We start from the raw sequence: 16,779 nt of genomic DNA on the forward strand, positions 1-16,779 counted from the left end.
GAAGTTCTCCAAGAGCCGATGACGTCGAGTTTGAACTGCTTCTATTAATACATGTTCACCTACATGTATGTAGAGATGGCAGTGTAATGTGCTCAAGACCTGTACATCGTAAACATCGCTCGATCATCGGATAGACGATGCTTGCTTCCCGATATGGCAAAGTGCTTCATATTGGTAGAGTCGACCGAAGATTAATCTCCAACATGAGAAATCGCTGCTGCTTGACTTCATGGCGCTTCGAAGCGAGGTCGCATTCACGCAACACGTGGAAAGACAGTAGAGTCTGAAACGAGGCTCGGCGCTCGAAAACCGTGAAGCCTATCTTGGATCGCCTCCCACCTATTCTGTAGTGACCAGTCGAGCAGCGAAGGGAGGAGTACTAGCGCACTGTGTCGTTGGAGCCTTCCCAAGTGGCTGTTTCAAGTAGCTAGTGACTTTGCCACAACGTCTGGGAGACTCCGGATATCGGCCATGACACTCGTGTTCACATTTTCTTGGCCGGCCTCTTGAATCAGGTCTACAACTCGCATGGCATCCACCCGCAGTGTTCCAGACTCAAAAGCAACCATTTGTATTTCACTTTCATGACACTGTCCTGGCGCCAGTGGCCCGATTCGGAGCTCGGCTGTGAGAGTCATCAAATCTGTCTCGGGAGGGACGAGGTTTGAATGGTGCATGGCATATACCACGTTTTCGTCCACAACGGCCTGTGCAATATCGGCATCTTCGCCGCTTTTCGTATGCCGACGTTCGCTAGGATGGAATGAGGCCGTGGACGATTTTGGAGCGTGCCTTCTGGCGAAGAGCTGTGCCTGAGTCGTCTGGCGGTGAATTCGTGGCAATGGGATAATTGCGATCTTGGCCAGCGTTGGAGAGTTGTTCACCACCAAAATCTTCCAGGTGAACGCTTGTCCAACATAAACAGGAGCATCAGATGCGGTAAAAGTGATGGAGAGGCCACTTCTCAAAGCAACATCATAAGTTGGCTGCGGGCTCGTGGCGGTGGCGATCATCGCCGTAGATGGCCCGTTCCCGCTGCTGACTGGAAGACTTGCGGGCCTGTTCGCTCGCTGGATGGGTTGCGCAGGAGGCCCGAACGCTGGATTCAATGCCTGCGTGAAATCAACGTGGGTTGTCCAGGCCATGATTACCACTGGCCGGCAACGTGAGCTTAGCGTGACTTCCACTCGCACTTTGATGGAGAGAATATCGACATTGGGATTGACAACAGCTCTTGCCAAAGGGACGCCAGAGTCCATTCCCTGGTAGAGCTTGTACATGAAGGTAAGACAGTCTCCGGACCGGCAATGCATTGGCAGGAACTCCGGCATCACAGACTCGGTTCGGCCGTTCCCCAGCACAAGATCAATATGTTCAACGACAGCCTCCACAGGAATATAGGGGATGATCTCAATGTCCAGCAGGGCCAGATTCGTCATCGAAGGAGAAAAGGTGCTCAACTTGCTATAATGAACGCGTGCGATCACTGCAGGCACCGCTCGGTGCCGCCGAGAAGGAACCTGGGGTATGTGGATTCTTGGTTTGCTTCTCGAAGCGACAGGCAGCACTCGTTCGAGCCTCGAAGCAGCAAGATACGGCGGCGTGCGGTCAAGACCTGGAATCAGGCGCATAGGCTCAAGGACATTCGAGTCGAGCGGCTGGAAAGGAGTCAAGTCTGTGTTCTGACCATTCTCGCCTTCCTCCGCAGCAGTGATGATGCCTGAAGGAACAAGCACAATGCTGGTCTGGGAAGTACGAAGACGAGGCCGATTGATTGCGAGTTCAACCTCCCAGATAAGGGTCAGGGTTTGGCCACGGTCCGGTGATTGACTGGCTAGGACTATAGGCTCGTTTTCCTGGATGTTTTCGAGAGTGAATACCAAGTCCTTGGGCGGCGGTGCTGCTGCGTCCAGCTCATTTCTCACCGAGTCGTCGAAGGCCCAGACATCTATCTTGAATGACAGCCGTGAGAGAAGAGTCTTCAAGGTGTCTTCGTCGCAATGAGGAAGACGGAGCACGGCATATGTTCTCAACTGTTCATCTACTCTACAAATGAGCAAGAGGACACGACAGGCCTTGAGGAGAAGTCTTCCATACCGAAGAACAAGATCTCCCGCTCTTTGATAGTAAGGAGACGGCCGTTATCATTCAGAATTTCTCCATCCGCGCCCACAAGCTGGGAGACGCCTGTGACGGTGTCATCCGGAATGACTGCGTCCAGCAGCGACGCCTTGAAGAATTCAGACTCCATGCCAGCGTTGGGCATCAGGCATGTTCACGCGTGACTCGTCGAGTGACTCTGGTGTAAGCACTCCATAGCAAACCCACTAGAAGTCAGTGGCAGTGCTGGTAGTCAGGCTGTTGAGATGCTGGATCCGCGCAGTGTAAGGACAAATGTCGACTTCCAGGTTGTTAGGGGAAGTACGAAGTACAACTGCCCGCAGCTTGATCCCGATTGGGGACGATTGTGACGCTGCCCTCAGCCCTAGGAGGCTTAGGAGCCTTTAAGTCCTTAGGGCTTAGGGGCCCAGGCCCCCCAGCCACTACTAGTACCTAGTTAGGTGTCTAGTAGCTCTGTGGCTGCTATTACAGTATCCGTACTAGCAACATGTCCGTACTAAAGCCTGCCGCCTCTTTTTCTGAACCTTCACGATCCGACTTCTTTTGCGCCTCTACCGTCCCAGGCCAGTCCTGCAATCTTCGACCCATCTCCGTCAGCTGCCCGTGGACGAGCCTGATCCGACAGGTGCCACTGCCCTTCCCGAGCACATTGAACCTTTCACCACTGCATCACAAAGTGTCCTGCGGCCTCCATTCAGCATGAACGGCCTACCACCAACTCCATCGCAGTGGCAGGAAGCACGCGCGCCCGACGGCCGCGTCTATTTTTACAATGTGGTCACGAAAGAGACAACATGGTCCAAGCCGGCAGAGCTCCTGACCCCTCTCGAAAAGGCGCTTGCTGCCCAGCCGTGGAAAGAGTATACTACACCTGATGGCCGAAAATACTACTCAAATTCCGAGACCAAGCAGACAGTATGGGACATGCCCACTCCATATCGAGATGCCCTCAATTCTGTCCAATTGCCCCCCAAACCAGTCCAACAACCGCCTGCTTTTGTGGCTGGCGGCGTCACGGCACTTTCTTCCTTGTCGAACCCTCGCGACCGAGACCGTGACCGTGATCGTGACCGCGATAACAACACGCCCTTTGATTCAAAATCACGGAATGACTTTGGCGGCGCCGGTGGGATCGCCCTGCCGTCGCTCGCCAGAGAAGTGATACCCGACTATTCAAGTTTCGAGGAGGCGGAGTCTGCGTTTATGAAACTGCTCCGGAGGTCGAACGTCCAACCCGACTGGACCTGGGAGCAAACCATGAGGGCCACCATCAAGGATCCGCAATACAGAGCGTTGAAAGACCCCAAGGATAGAAAAGCGGCTTTTGAGAAGTTTGCCGTCGAGGTTCGCCAACAAGAACGGGAAAAGGCCAAAGAAAGACTGGCTAAGCTACGCACAGATTTTAGCAACATGCTGAGGACGCATCCTGAAATCAAATACTACAGTCGATGGAAGACGATAAGACCAATCATCGAGGGTGAAACCGTCTTTCGATCCACAGACAACGAGGACGAGCGTAAGCAATTGTTTGAAGAATACATTGTCGAGCTTAAGAAGCAGCACATTGAACAGGAAACCGCCACCCGAAAGTCGGCGTTGGACGATCTCGTGGCCATCCTCAACGCGCTCGACCTAGAACCTTACACCAGATGGTCGCAGGCCCACGAGATCATTCAGTCCAATGAGAGGTTTCAGAGCGATGACAAATTCAAGCTTCTGAGTAAGTCGGATATCTTGACGGCTTTTGAGAACCACATCAAGTCGCTCGAGAGAACCTTCAATGATGCACGTCAGCAGCAGAAAGCCACTAAACTGAGACGCGAGCGACGGAATCGCGACAAGTTCCAGGAGCTTCTTCAAGAACTTCGCACTCAGGGAAAAATCAAGGCAGGGACCAAATGGATGACTATCCTGCCAGATATTGAGGAAGATCCCAGGTATGTTGCCATGCTGGGCCAGTCTGGATCGACACCGCTGGACTTGTTTTGGGACATGATAGAGGAGGAGGAACGAGCCCTCCGTGGACGGCGGAATGCTGTGTACGATGTTCTCGAGGTACATCGCCCCTATCCAACCTCGTTGCTCAACAGCCATACTGACACAACTTGCAGGACAAACGATACGAGGTTACCCCGAAAACCTCTTTCGATGACTTCTTTGATGTTATGCTTACTGATCGCCGAACAGCCAACATCGACCGCGATGCTCTTCAACTTATCTTTCAGCGGTTGCATGACAAAGTGCTCCGGAGAAGCGAAGATGAAAAGCATGCCGCAGACCGTCACCAACGGCGTGCCGTGGATGCGCTGCGCTCGCGTATCAAACATCTCGAGCCTTCGGTTCGCCTCACCGACACCTGGGAGGACGTGAAGCCTCGGGTGGAGAAAACAGAGGAGTACCATGCCATAGAACGTGAAGATCTGCGCAGGTCTGCATTCGATAAAGTCATTAAGCGGTTGAAGGAGAAAGAAGAGGACGCCGAGAAAGACCGGGAACGGAGACAATCCCGGCGCGGAGATGATCGAGATCATCGAAATGGCCACCGCACAGAGCCAAGGCATAGTCGGGTTTCCAAAACCCCTGAAGTCGACCCCTACGAGGCTGATCGGCGGAAAGCCATGGCGGCTCGAGAGAAGCAATACCGCAAGGCGAGCTCGTTGGGATTGAGCCCGCCGCCGTCATCTTATAGGGACCGAGAACGAAGAGAACGGGATGAACGACATGGCCGCCTGGATCGTGATCGATCGCCCCCTTCACGGCACCTGAGCTCATATGAACGTGAGCGGCGTGAGCGCGAGGAAGAACGAGAACGCCTGTACCGGCTGCGTGCAGAACCACGAAGCAGTAGGGACGAGCTCAACTATGGCGAAGAATCGCGCAGTGTGGCGGGAAGTGAGCGACGCCGAAGACGAGGCGATGGTAGTGATGTTGAGAGCGTCGAGAGCAGCCGCCCCAGTGCGAAGCGCCACCGTCGCGACCGACCAGATGGTTCGGGGGACAAGCGGAAGAGCAAGACGCCCGAGCCGGACAGGAAAGAGATTAAAGAGACGAAGGAGGCAAAAGAGGCGAAAGAGGCGCAGCTGTCCGAGGCTGGTGTGCATTCTGGCAGCGAAGAAGGCGAAATAGAAGAGGACTAAGCTCTTCCTTCGCAAGGTCAACCAAGCCCGGACTCCTCAGGTCAGTGTCCTGTCGGTTTGGTGCTATTCTTCTCGAAGCAGCTGCTAGCCTTTGTTTCGTGCCCCAGGTTGATTCGGAGGAGACGCGAGACGGTTTCAATTTCAATGATTCGCGCCCACCTAGGCACTTGGTGGACGACCAGGGCGATCAGATCAGGGCGGACACGGAACTGTCGTTGCTCGGTATGTAGTAGTGCCCGTGTTGCGCGTTTCTAATCACACAATTGCAGTTTCGTTTCGTCGAGCATTCCTTGCCGCCAAACAAAAAAAGAAAATGTCCTTTTGTGCCACCTCAGGTGCGTGTCTTGCTGTGTCGTCTTTTCTTCATGCGGTTTTTCCATCCTGGCCCTCGGCAGTCTTCATCCTCGGGGCGTGCAGTACGCGTTGTGATTATGGTTGTGACGAGCAATGCCATCTACGCTCCGAAGCAACCTGCAGTTTGTGCTTGCGATGCTCATATCCTACATCTGGTTTGGTTGAATAGCACCGCGAGTATCCGTAGCCTGGATCGGTATACCCGAGCCTGTTAGTGTTGGTTTCACTGTCGTCGCATATAACATGATAGACCGATCAGAATGAGCACAGTAGGAGCGGGAGCAGGAGCAGGAACGCGTAGTCTGTTCAACTCAAACATGTTGGGCTTCTTTCTTCTACAGATCACGCCATGCCATCCTTGTATGCTATGTATGCTACACTGTTTCGAGAACGAATCGTCCGTCATCTTGCTGGCCGGAACTCCCTCGCTATTTATTTCCACGTCGCTAGTCCATAGCCGCCGGTCTGTGTGTGATGATGGCCATTCTCCCTTTTTAGTATCAAAACTCCATGGCGTCGCCGGCATGGGAAGAAGACAGGTTCAGTCGCGACTGGTTCGCCAGCTGCTCTCCGTCGTCGTCGCTTTCCCCGTCGACCTCAAAGTCAAAGTCCCCACGCTCGATTCGGCTGCATTTGTCGAGGGTCTGTTGGTATTCCTTGCGCAAGTCCTCCAAAGTAATGATGATGCGGCGTCTCTTGCCTGAAGTGTCGGTACCGTTTTGGCCTACTTGATTTGATCCATTCTTGTCGTCTGCATCCGCCAGGACGTAAGCCTCTTCCGGGGGGACACAAGCCATGACATTGATCAGTGCCAAAAGTGCGTGCCGCAACGCCGTGGCCTGAGGATCGTGTCGAGCCCTTGCAAGTCGTCGGGTCAGTTTTAGTCGATCGTACAAAACAGAAACCGCGCCGCGATAGTCCTTCTGCGCCAGGCGTATCGCGTACATGATACTCAGGTAATCGAACCCGGCATCGCCACCCGACCAGGGTGAGGATCTGGCGCCACTGGAACTGTTCTTCTTTGCTAGTGAGACCAGATGCTGGTCCAGGTGACGGGCAAGCTGGGGATAGATGGTCCAGGGGAAGGACATCAACGTCTCCACTGCACCGCGGGCGCCTAGTATCGAGCGCTGTGAATCTAAGAGTGCGTTGGTGAGTGTGATCACCGAAGATCGCTGCAGTGCTGCGTCAGGCAGTTGGACCAGGGCGGCGTAGGCGCGGTCGAATCTGGAGAGTTTGAGTTCTGCGCTGAACAGTCTAGACAACACCTCTGCGTGGAAACCGGGCGATGGTTCCTTCTGACCGGGTTGCAGGGCTTCCATGGTCAAGTGTGCAAAGTAGGCAGCCTCACTATACGCATCGGCGGATTCGAACAGAGCAGTGATATGATGCAAATATGAAGGGAGGCCATTGTTGAAACATTCCGCATCGATTATTGACAACAAGCCCGCCGAAAGAGCGACGAGGTTGCCAACTGCTTTGCCACATGCGAGGCCATACGAGGCCTTCCGGAAATAGTTGCTTGCCATGGTATACTTGCCGTTGGCCAAGGCAAGCCGTCCTTTGACATAACTTGACCAAGACGTCGATGGCTGGAAGCGCAAAAAGTCCGTGGCCAGTTCAAGTTCGCGCTGTGCGAGGAGATCGCATTGGAGGAAGACGGCGCCCTCTTCGACGGCAATCGTATCCTTTCCAGATGCCCAGTCATCGATCTCTGACAACTGGTCGGTGATCACGTACATCAATGGCCGCTCTACGGCCGGTTGTGGCCGGACTGCCTTGCTCAATGTGTCTTCGAAGATTGAGACCCGCCTCTTGTTTTCTGCCGCGGAGGACGGCCGACGAGCCGCATTTGGACGTCCGTCCGCGCCCATAATCTCCAGGGGGACGAGTCGCGAGTGGGACGCCAGCCAGAGGTTTCGTTCGCAGAGTTTCAGCAGAGGAGTAATGTGATGGAACAGTTCCGAGGCATTGAACCCTGTCGGCTTCACTTCCTCCTGACTAAGCTCGCCTTCGGCAAAGAGGGCCAAAGCGAGCAGATCCAGGAGCAAATCTCGCTGAGAGGTGGTGGTATCCAACACCCCGGCTGACAATAAAAGATTCCCAAAAAGTGTATTCCGCATCGAACTTTTTGGCCTCTTGGTCCTGGCATTGACCAGCAACTCCAGGACGCTCAGAAACAACTCATTGTTCAGGGACAAGAGCCCTCCAATTGGAGCAAGATCTCTTTCCAGCTGCTCGAAGATTTCGTTGGTGATGGCATCGACCAAGCCAATGCTGTTGCAGATGCCAGTGATCCTATTCGGGGTGACATATTCAGCATCAAGAGACAATTCTTCTTCGATGGCGACGCTCAGATCGCTCGAAAGTTCGGCGCTGAAGAAGTCTCGGAATGTTTTAGCGGCGGTCATCAGAGCAGCAATGTCACTGAACGTTTCACCGTCTTCGCTGCTGACTTTCCGGTGTGCCCATGTCCGAGCCGCAATGCTTTCAACGTCCGGGATGTCCTCCTGTCTGTTCTGCTGCAGGAGTTCGATTTTGCTGCATTCTCTAACCGCGCAGCATTTGTCGGCCATTGTAATCCAGACCATCTCGCTGAATGCGTCGTAGGCCAAGGCCAAAGGCGCATTGCGACTTTCATTCACATTTTCCGCAATCCTATATAGATTGCGCCAATGGAAATCAGTGTCGGTACAGAATCGGTCATAGTCGAAATCAGACTCCTCGTATTTGCGTAGTGACACGCCGGCAGCCACGACTGCGCTCAGCCGTTGTCGCAAAGGAGCCCCCTTTTGCGAAGATGGCAATTTCACGGCGGTGGCTTCTGCGAAGATGGACAATGCCGTCTCCAGGGTGGCGTCGGTATAGCGGCCGGGGTAGAAGAAGAACTCCAGCCATTTGGAGGCGGGATCCTCGCTGTCAGCCTTGACATATTCCGGTGCAATAATCTTCGCTGCTGCTCTTGGATTACATTTGACCCAGTTCGAGGCCCACGAGGATTTCAGATCGCCGAATTCCAACCGACAATTGTACAGTTGATGGTAGTTGTGATTTCTCCACAACACCCACAGTCCTGCAGGCTTGGAGTCACTCCCAGGATCCAGCTTGAATCCCACCATGGACCAAACCGTGTTCCCCGACGGGTCCGGGTCTGGTGAGCTCAGTCTCAAGCCCGGATACTTGTCCTCAACCGTGACGGAATCTGTTGATCCACCCTTGACGTTCCAGACTTTGAAGTGGCCCCCATCGTGAGGTGTATACGTAATGAGTGAAGGGTACCTGTCGAATGGAAGCTTGAAAACTTGGATATGCGCTTCCTCGGCAGGGTTCAAGTGCGTTCTATCATTTGGATCTCTCTCGACGTCAAGAAGATCCTTTGTCGCCACAACAATTCCAGTGAGGAGATTCCATACTCTGAGAGTGTGGTTCAAGCAGACTGTGAATAGGAATTTGCCGTCGGGAGATGTGACCATGGCCTGTACCGTTCTCGGATCGAACTGACTGGAACCATGCTCGATTGCAAGGAAACCACGTCGACTGACGATGCCACGCAAAGAGGCTGCCCAAGATCTGTCGTCATAGTTGTCCTGTTTCCAAGCTCCATTGACCGAGCGCCTCGTCAATTTCTGTAGCTTGCCACTTGCAAATGATATGAAGACTTCCAACGGGCTACTGGCCCAAAATTGATGAACGGTCTCAATGTTCAGCGATGAATCGTCAACGGGTTTGCACCATCGGCTGGTAGTCTCGGTTCGCAGTACTTCGGGGTCGCGGAAAGCCGCTGCTGGCAGTTGCAGATCGAAGATCCCGTTCTTCTCGGTGCAGACAAAGGCGTGGAGTTCGTGGCCGGTCTCCAGGTCGGCGAAGCACACGCCCCGAGGCAGGATCTTGTCCTGGAACTCGAAACGAAGTGTAAAGTATGCTTCTTTCACATCCAGCTCACTCCTTGCGTAATCCGCGCACTGAACCTGCAGAACCTTGCCATTGCCCACCACGCTCCAGTAGAATGTTCTCGGATAGGACTTGCACTGTCGGAAGTAGATGGAGCTCTGCGAGGCAAGGACGTTTGCAGCGAAGGTTTCTTCGTTTCTGGTAAAGGCGCTGCTACTGGTCGCAGCGTTGGAGGAGTATTTGGACCGATTGTATGAGCCGTCGGACCTGGGGATTTGGAAGTCTGCGACAGAGGCGGTGGTGGCAGGCCTCACCTTGAAGGCCGTTTCGGTGTAGAGGTTAAGCATGGCTGCAACAGCTCCTGCGGTCCCATCTGGTCAGGTCAAATTCGGATCAAGTGAGACCACTGGGGAGGAACATTTCCATTTGTTGGTGTTTCGACAAGAATGTAGCCAGTAACTAGCAGTATGCGTGGTTGGACGCGACACGCAAACTTAGCCGTCGCGGTTGACAAACCCGCCAAGACAAGACCTGTCTAATCCCCTTTAGGACGAGTGTGATGCCGCCCTGTGCCCCTACATTAGGCTCAGACTTCAGGCCATCTGCTAAACCATCACCACTCACCACTCACCATTCACCACATCTCCCGGCTGTTACACTTCAAGATCTAGTCTCTCGTCTCAGAAAGGCTGCCATCTACCATGGCGCTACTTCCGACTCGTTTACTGCAAGAACCAATTGACGTTGAGGTTATCAGCAGTTCTTGTACAATACCTAATACCTGGCTAGCTACCTCTACCTAGAGACAGAAAGGAGTAGTACGACCAGAACCCTTCCCCCTCCTTCCTCCAGCCCTCCTCGTCTCGCCCTCATTTAAGATCAACAATGCCTGCCTCGAGACTCTCTTCCAGACTAATCCAGCCTTTGACCCCAAAGAATGAACGGATCAGCTCTTCTGCTCTCTTGCTCGCCTTCCAAACATCCGACAAATCTCTGCCTTCATTCTCAGGGGCCGCGGGAATATTCGTGTTCCCGGGACGAAGTTTCTTCAAGATCCGGATAATATCATTCCAGTTGAACGGGCCAGCAAATGCAAAGAGTCGTTCGGACTGGACGGTGGGATCAAGCAGGGCGGCGACGTGAACTCTCGCGATGTCTCGGACGTCTATGTACCACTCTGATTGCCACAGTCAGTTCCTCTTCTGGTCCGGAGGATGCGAACGGCGCTTTTCAGCTTACGCGGAGGGAACATGTCAATGTTCTTATCCGTCTTTCCTTCCAGAAGTTCCCGGATAAAGCCCATGGTGCTCCCATACATTTCCGGGCTTGGGATCGGGCCCATCTAGTGTCAACGATTGTCAGTGGTGCAGATGAGAAGCCACACAGGCCGCTCCACGGACTTACAGCCATATTCGGCAAGACTGAGTTGACAGCAAAGCTTGGGTTGTTGGTCTTCACCCAGTCCCAGAACGCGTGTTCTCCTTCAGTCTTGGACGCTGCATAGGACAAGAATGGCAGTTGCTCTGCGGGTGCTGCTCCGCTGTACGCTGCCTTCACAGCTGCATCGTTCCATGTATCTAGGCGGAGCTTGTTAGAATTGGCTTTCAGTGGCTGATGGACCAGTGCCTTCACTTACTTTGGTCGACGACCACTCCTTCTTGATTTGGTACCGGAATCAGTGCCGCCGACGAGGAGGAGGTCAGCACGACGCTCTTGACAGAAGGCTCTTTGGCCGCGGACTGAAGCACGTTCACTGTCCCAGCCACGACTTTGGCCACAACAGCGTGGACATCCGTGCTGAAGGACACATCTGTGGCCTGAAATCAGAGGGGTTAGTGTGAGTCTCCGGCACCATACTGTCTCGTGAAGTACTGGGTGGAACAAACAATGTGGACGACGCCCGAAACACCGTTGACAGCCTTGTCAAAGGCAGACTGATCCTCCAAGTCCGGGAGGATGAAGGTTTGGAACCCCCCCTTGCCGTATTTGGTTTCGAAATATCTGTTCAGCCACAATTTCTCGTTACGGACGGTGCCGCGCACATTGTAGCCTTGATCAAGGAGGATGTCGACAACGTGCGAGGCGATGTATCCGTTGGCTCCTGTCACGAGAACCCATCCACCTGGGGAAATCCTGCGGTCGGGTTGAGGCATGGAGTGAGTTTGGAACCTTGAAGACCTGGATATCCGGATATACACTGGGAAGGGTGAGGGCTCGTAATGATGCCGGAGATGTATCAGGCCAGGGCGACCTGAGGGCGAACCTGATTATATACACATTTCTATAGCTACCATCCGCAATCTCCTTCAGCGTTGTGAACATTAAGATTTCGGAGTAGGTTGGTCTTCTCAGAGGAGGCCTGGGGCCCGGAGGCACTTGCGCTCTCAGACCCACTTCTTAGGATTTGATTGAATAAGCAGAGCATGAAGATGGCCAGACCTTTGACCTTTGATCTTTGATCTATGATGCCTGACCTGTGACCCTTGATTTGGGCATTAGTAAGTCTGTTTTGGGGTATTTGTAAGTCTGCGTCTATGGGCATTTGCAAGTCTGCGTTTTCGAGCAATCGACCAAAAGATCTCCTACAGTCATGGAATCAATCAAGCAAACTGTTCGCTCGCACAGAGGACTATGAGGGCCCTGAATTCGTCGGAATCGCCAAAGCCAGCCTTTGTCCCGAGCTCGGCTTGAAGATGTTCTTTGGGGAATTTGGAAAAGATCGACTTGAGCGAGATCTCCGACGAGACGGTTTCACATCCAAGGCTGTTGCAGCTGGACGAAAGGCGAGATGCTAGAGGTGGGAGGCTGTCAATTGCAAGTCTCCAATCCTCCTCGTTACGCGCCGACCACGCGGCTTCGTTGCAGGGCAAGGGCATGTTGAGGACGAGGTCGTCGTTGAGCGGCTCATAATACGGCGTCTGCTTCCCGGTTTGATGGTCACGGTTGCCATAGAAGTTGACGATGTTGGCAAAGAATACCGTTCGCCGAGCTGTCTCGGTGATCCTCCAGCGGGCCCATGCTGATGTGGCTGCTGGGCATGGGTTTGAGTTCGGGTCTGAGAAGACGCCGACATCAGGGTTACGGATCTGAGGATAATGTCCGAGGTAACTATTTGTCATCTGCGACGATGAGCAAAGCCTCGTAAGCCTCGGAAAGGTAAGATGAAAGCCCGAAGACCTGATGGAGAGATGGAGGAGAAGGGGGCCGTACTTTCAGAAGAAAAGGCGAACGCAGCCCCTTGACTGGCGCTTTATGGCTCCATTTCTCCGTGGCTTCCATAAGACTTGCCCTCAGGTCCACGACTTCGTAGACCAGCATGGCATGCAATGCATCCCACTGTTCCATACACTGGTGAGTGGGCTAATCTGTATGTCAGCAATTGATCGCAGTAATTCGTGTTCATCATCACTCACGAAACTGGCGATTAGTCTCTGTCGCGCAGCGTCCATGGCCCGTCTGAAAAACCGACTACTGTCCGAACTTCTTATGCCACTGCCGCAGGCGATTGCCATCAAGGTCTGTGGTAGCAACGTCATGTCGGGAACGACATTACTGTAGAGTGAATAGAGCGACAGATGGAGAAGTGGCGACATGAAAGCTCCCTTCATTAGCAAGGAAGGATATTCGCCGATTCTGCGGACCAGCGCGAGTGGGATCGATGAGGCTGGGTGAGGCCTTGTGGAGCTCGCACTGTCACTCAACGGCGGCGTTAGGACTGGGGTGCCCCTCGATGCTGGCGAAAGCTGGCGTGTCTGGCTGGCTGGCGCAAAATCCCGACTGTCCTGAACCATAGACGGCTTCCCAACCGGAAATCCTGAAAGCGGTGCTGGCGTGCTTGCCAGATCTGGGAGATTCATGTCGAAGGTCCCAAGAGGATAAGGAGATGTTGGGAACCCCCAACCAGGGAGGTCTAGAGTGAAGGGCTCGGTGGGGGTTGGGAAGTCGTCTGTCCCGAAGGAGGAAGATTGGAGACTTGAATCAGAGGTCTTTGCGACTTCGTTCTGTTGCTCCGGGGTAGGCAATGCTGAAGATCGCCCATACACACACTGCATTCCTCGTCTGTCACAACGGACGCAGGTGGGTTGGGTGTAGCAACACTCGGTCTTTGCTTGGACGCACGCATTGCAGGCTTTGCGGCGGTTTATGGACTTTCTCGGGCCATTGCAGCGTCTACGACGGCGCAGAAACAGGTCGCCTACGGACGGATTGTTAGCAAAATGGCTGTAAGGGTTGCAAGGGGACCGGACGTCTCTGGTGGGGTTTCAGGCAAAAGTCACAAACCAGGTCATCTGCTAAGGCTTTGGGGGGTTCGAGTTCAATAAACCCGGCCATGACGGAGAACCAAGACGCTGTAGTTGATAATGTAGTGGGATCAGGGAGATCTGATAGTTGATGGTGAGATAGACCAGACGGACTTGATACTCTGACATCCTGAGGCAAGTACCCGGTAGGTGCCTGGGTATCCGTACAGAGGACTGTAACCGAATTTGTCAGCTGGTTGGCCCGTATCACCAGTATCATGTGGTTGATCTCGGAGCACGATGGTCGCCCGGAGTGTCATCTCCGGACTACTACGAGTACTACCCAATAGTACGCACCGGCATGGCAGGTGGGAGGAGACCGGGAGCAGGGCCCGGAGGACAGTGGTTCTTGGCACGGAGGACGATGGACGCTTCCAGCATGGGCGGTACAACTGAGTAAGATGTAGTATAACGAGGCTGCTACTCCCTTTCAAAGAAGCAGGGTGTTGTTTCCTGACATGGCATCCGGATTCGTGGTGTTCCCGCCAAATAAAACCACAACTCTTGGATACTGCCCCCTGGGATAGGTATTCCGGAAATACAAAGTGGGATATACAAGGATATCTGACAGATCAAGATCAATTGAAGGGTGGAGAGATTCGAGAATTGAGAGTTGAAGGGAAGTGAAGAGTGCAACCGCTCGACGTGACGCCATTGCTTCTACAACCAAATAATGATATCATCAACACCAAGATCAACACCAAGATCAATCCTGCCAGAGCGATCCATCACCAAGGTGGACGAGTCGCACCAGCAGATCGTCAACAGAAGACTATCAGCATCGACCTCTTGATGAACGACCCAGGGCCGACATCGTTCAACGCCTGCCAAAGGCACGATAGCCATGCCAATGAGTCTGGATCAGCAGCAAGATTGGACGGCAAAAACAGACGCACAGTCACAAGTAGCCCAACATGCCGAGGATGATGTGGCAGCGAGGCCGAGGCCGAGAGATGGGAAATCCAACCATTTCGTATCATTATGTCGTCCGCAAATACCAAGTCATATCTAACATTTACCACCAGTCGCCCTGTTCCTTCATCGCCGCCGCGACCTTGCTGAAGCCTGCAATGTTGCTGCCGGCCACCAAGCTGGGATACTCGCCCTCGGCCGGAGTGACATAGGTCAATGCGGTCTGTAGGCCGCTCTCGAAGCAGTTCTTCATGATATCCTTCAACTTGGAGTCGACTTCTTCGGATGTCCACTTAATGCGTGCCGAGTTCTGAGCCATCTCGAGTCCGGAGACGGCAACACCGCCAGCGTTCGAGGCCTTGCCGGGGGCATACCAGATAGCCTTGTCCTTCTTGGTCCTCCTGTCGTTCTCGAACACCTCGATCGCCTCTAGGGTGCAACCCATGTTGCTACCTTCGGCGATAAACTTGGCACCAGCCTTGATCAACCCTTCAGCTTCTTCGCGGGAAACTTCGTTTTGAGTGGCGCCAGGAAGGGCGATATCGACGGCACCAACGTGCAGCCACGGTCGCGCTCCGGGAATGTATTTCGCCTTGCTGCTGAATTCGGAGGTGCTTGCCAACTCAGCTAATTGTTTTCGCTCAACCTTCAACTGTGCAATGGTGGCAATCAACTCAGCGTCGATACCCTTGTCAGTGGCGGCAATGATGGCACCCTTGCTATCGCTAAGAGACAGGACGGTGCCGCCGAGCTCGATGACCTTGAGGGCAGCGTATTGAGCAACGTTTCCAGATCCAGAGATGGCGACCCTCTTCCCGGCGAAGGACTCTTTGCCGCCGGTGGCATAGTTGATCATGTGGGCAACGTACTAGATCTCGTCAGTCACCAGTTACCCGTTTTGCCAACCGGCTGCACTCACGTATACAAGGCCGTATCCCGTGGCTTCTGGTCGGATGAGAGAGCCGCCCCAGCTTCCTATACCTGGTTAGCAACCACAAGGGGCGTAGAATAGGTAGTCTGAGCTTACCTCCTTTCCCGGTCAATACTCCTTCCCACAGTTTGGTCTGCTTCTTGTATTGGCCGAAGAGGTAACCGATCTCTCTCCCAGACACACCAATGTCACCGGCTGTAGCGCTTGTTAGATTCGCCGTGAGATCTCGGAGGCCATGGCTGTCTTACCTGGGACATCGGTATCGGCACCAATATGCTTCCCGAGCTCACTCATGAAAGAACAGCAGAATTTCCGGATTTCGTTGTCTGACTTGCCCTTGGGGTCGAAATCGGCGCCACCTTTGCCGCCGCCCATGTTCAAACCGGTGAGAGCATTCTTGAAGATCTGCTCAAAGCCCAGAAATTTCAAGATGGACAGATTCACGGTGGGGTGGAATCGAAGACCGCCTTTGTAGGGGCCGAGGGCGGAGTTGAACTGGACGCGATATCCACGGTTGACCTGGACTTGGCCCTTGTCATCTTCCCACACGACGCGGAATTGGATGATTCGTTCTGGGATGGCGCTGATCTCGAGCGCCTTTCTGTACTCTGGGTTCTTTTCGAACAGAGTGGAGTTTTCCAAGGTTGAGACAAGCTCCTTGTACGCCTGTTCGAACTCAGGCTCGGAGGGAAGGTTGGACATGGTGGCCGGTGTGAGAGTGGCAACGGAACTGGGGAGGGAGGAAATTTTCAGAGCACTTCTTGACGGCAGATGCAACAGAGACAAGGGCAGGTGTAAGTCGAGGAGGAGAGAGTTATTTATCGGGTAGGGCAGAGGAGGACAGAAGAAGAAATGAGGGAGGATGTCGGGGGGGTTGAAAGGCTCACGGACGTGACTGGGTCTAGGACGAGCTGTTGCTTCTGGGAGTTTTACGAGCGGCGAATTCTTCTCGCTACCTACAGTCCTGCCTGCGCCCTACTACCACTACCACTCCTCAAACTGAACATTCCGAGTCCCTGCGGCTGACGACACCGGAGCACCTAGGTGCAGACCGCCCTTGCTAGGCGATCTTCCCCCTCAGCGTGGATTTACAGCTCATCATGAGAATCATCATGTCGTCTACCATCAGATT

At 53.7% G+C, this 16,779-nt stretch overlaps 6 protein-coding genes across 6 annotated transcripts; 1 reads left to right on the forward strand and 5 right to left on the reverse strand.

Annotated features, from left to right (window-relative positions):
• Nucleotides 1–419: 419 nt before the first annotated feature.
• Nucleotides 420–2,251, reverse strand: A1O3_09563 (uncharacterized protein; the record flags this gene model as incomplete). Its single annotated transcript, XM_007739657.1, has 2 exons — nucleotides 420–2,044; nucleotides 2,098–2,251. The coding sequence occupies 2 exons, from the start codon at nucleotides 2,249–2,251 to the stop codon at nucleotides 420–422; spliced, it is 1,779 nt and encodes a 592-aa protein (XP_007737847.1).
• Nucleotides 2,252–2,820: 569 nt separating this feature from the next.
• On the forward strand, nucleotides 2,821–5,258 carry A1O3_09564 (uncharacterized protein; the record flags this gene model as incomplete). The annotated part of the gene is made up of 2 exons (XM_007739658.1): nucleotides 2,821–4,176; nucleotides 4,233–5,258. The coding sequence occupies 2 exons, from the start codon at nucleotides 2,821–2,823 to the stop codon at nucleotides 5,256–5,258; spliced, it is 2,382 nt and encodes a 793-aa protein (XP_007737848.1).
• An 854-nt stretch (nucleotides 5,259–6,112) lies between these two features.
• A1O3_09565 (uncharacterized protein) lies at nucleotides 6,113–9,850 on the reverse strand (the record flags this gene model as incomplete). Its single annotated transcript, XM_007739659.1, has 1 exon — nucleotides 6,113–9,850. One exon carries the CDS (start codon nucleotides 9,848–9,850, stop codon nucleotides 6,113–6,115), a length of 3,738 nt encoding a protein of 1,245 aa, XP_007737849.1.
• Nucleotides 9,851–10,372: 522 nt separating this feature from the next.
• A1O3_09566 (uncharacterized protein) lies at nucleotides 10,373–11,656 on the reverse strand (the record flags this gene model as incomplete). The annotated part of the gene is made up of 5 exons (XM_007739660.1): nucleotides 10,373–10,680; nucleotides 10,743–10,845; nucleotides 10,908–11,080; nucleotides 11,140–11,320; nucleotides 11,390–11,656. 5 exons carry the CDS (start codon nucleotides 11,654–11,656, stop codon nucleotides 10,373–10,375), a joined length of 1,032 nt encoding a protein of 343 aa, XP_007737850.1.
• A 447-nt stretch (nucleotides 11,657–12,103) lies between these two features.
• Nucleotides 12,104–13,360, reverse strand: A1O3_09567 (uncharacterized protein; the record flags this gene model as incomplete). Its single annotated transcript, XM_007739661.1, has 3 exons — nucleotides 12,104–12,622; nucleotides 12,714–12,863; nucleotides 12,917–13,360. 3 exons carry the CDS (start codon nucleotides 13,358–13,360, stop codon nucleotides 12,104–12,106), a joined length of 1,113 nt encoding a protein of 370 aa, XP_007737851.1.
• A 1,459-nt stretch (nucleotides 13,361–14,819) lies between these two features.
• Nucleotides 14,820–16,349, reverse strand: A1O3_09568 (NADP-specific glutamate dehydrogenase; the record flags this gene model as incomplete). The annotated part of the gene is made up of 4 exons (XM_007739662.1): nucleotides 14,820–15,584; nucleotides 15,636–15,691; nucleotides 15,744–15,842; nucleotides 15,896–16,349. The coding sequence occupies 4 exons, from the start codon at nucleotides 16,347–16,349 to the stop codon at nucleotides 14,820–14,822; spliced, it is 1,374 nt and encodes a 457-aa protein (XP_007737852.1).
• Between the last annotated feature and the right edge of the window lie 430 nt (nucleotides 16,350–16,779).

Source organism: Capronia epimyces (genome assembly GCF_000585565.1).
Source record: "Capronia epimyces CBS 606.96 chromosome Unknown aczIQ-supercont1.10, whole genome shotgun sequence".
NCBI classification, from domain to species: Eukaryota; Fungi; Ascomycota; class Eurotiomycetes; order Chaetothyriales; family Herpotrichiellaceae; genus Capronia; species Capronia epimyces.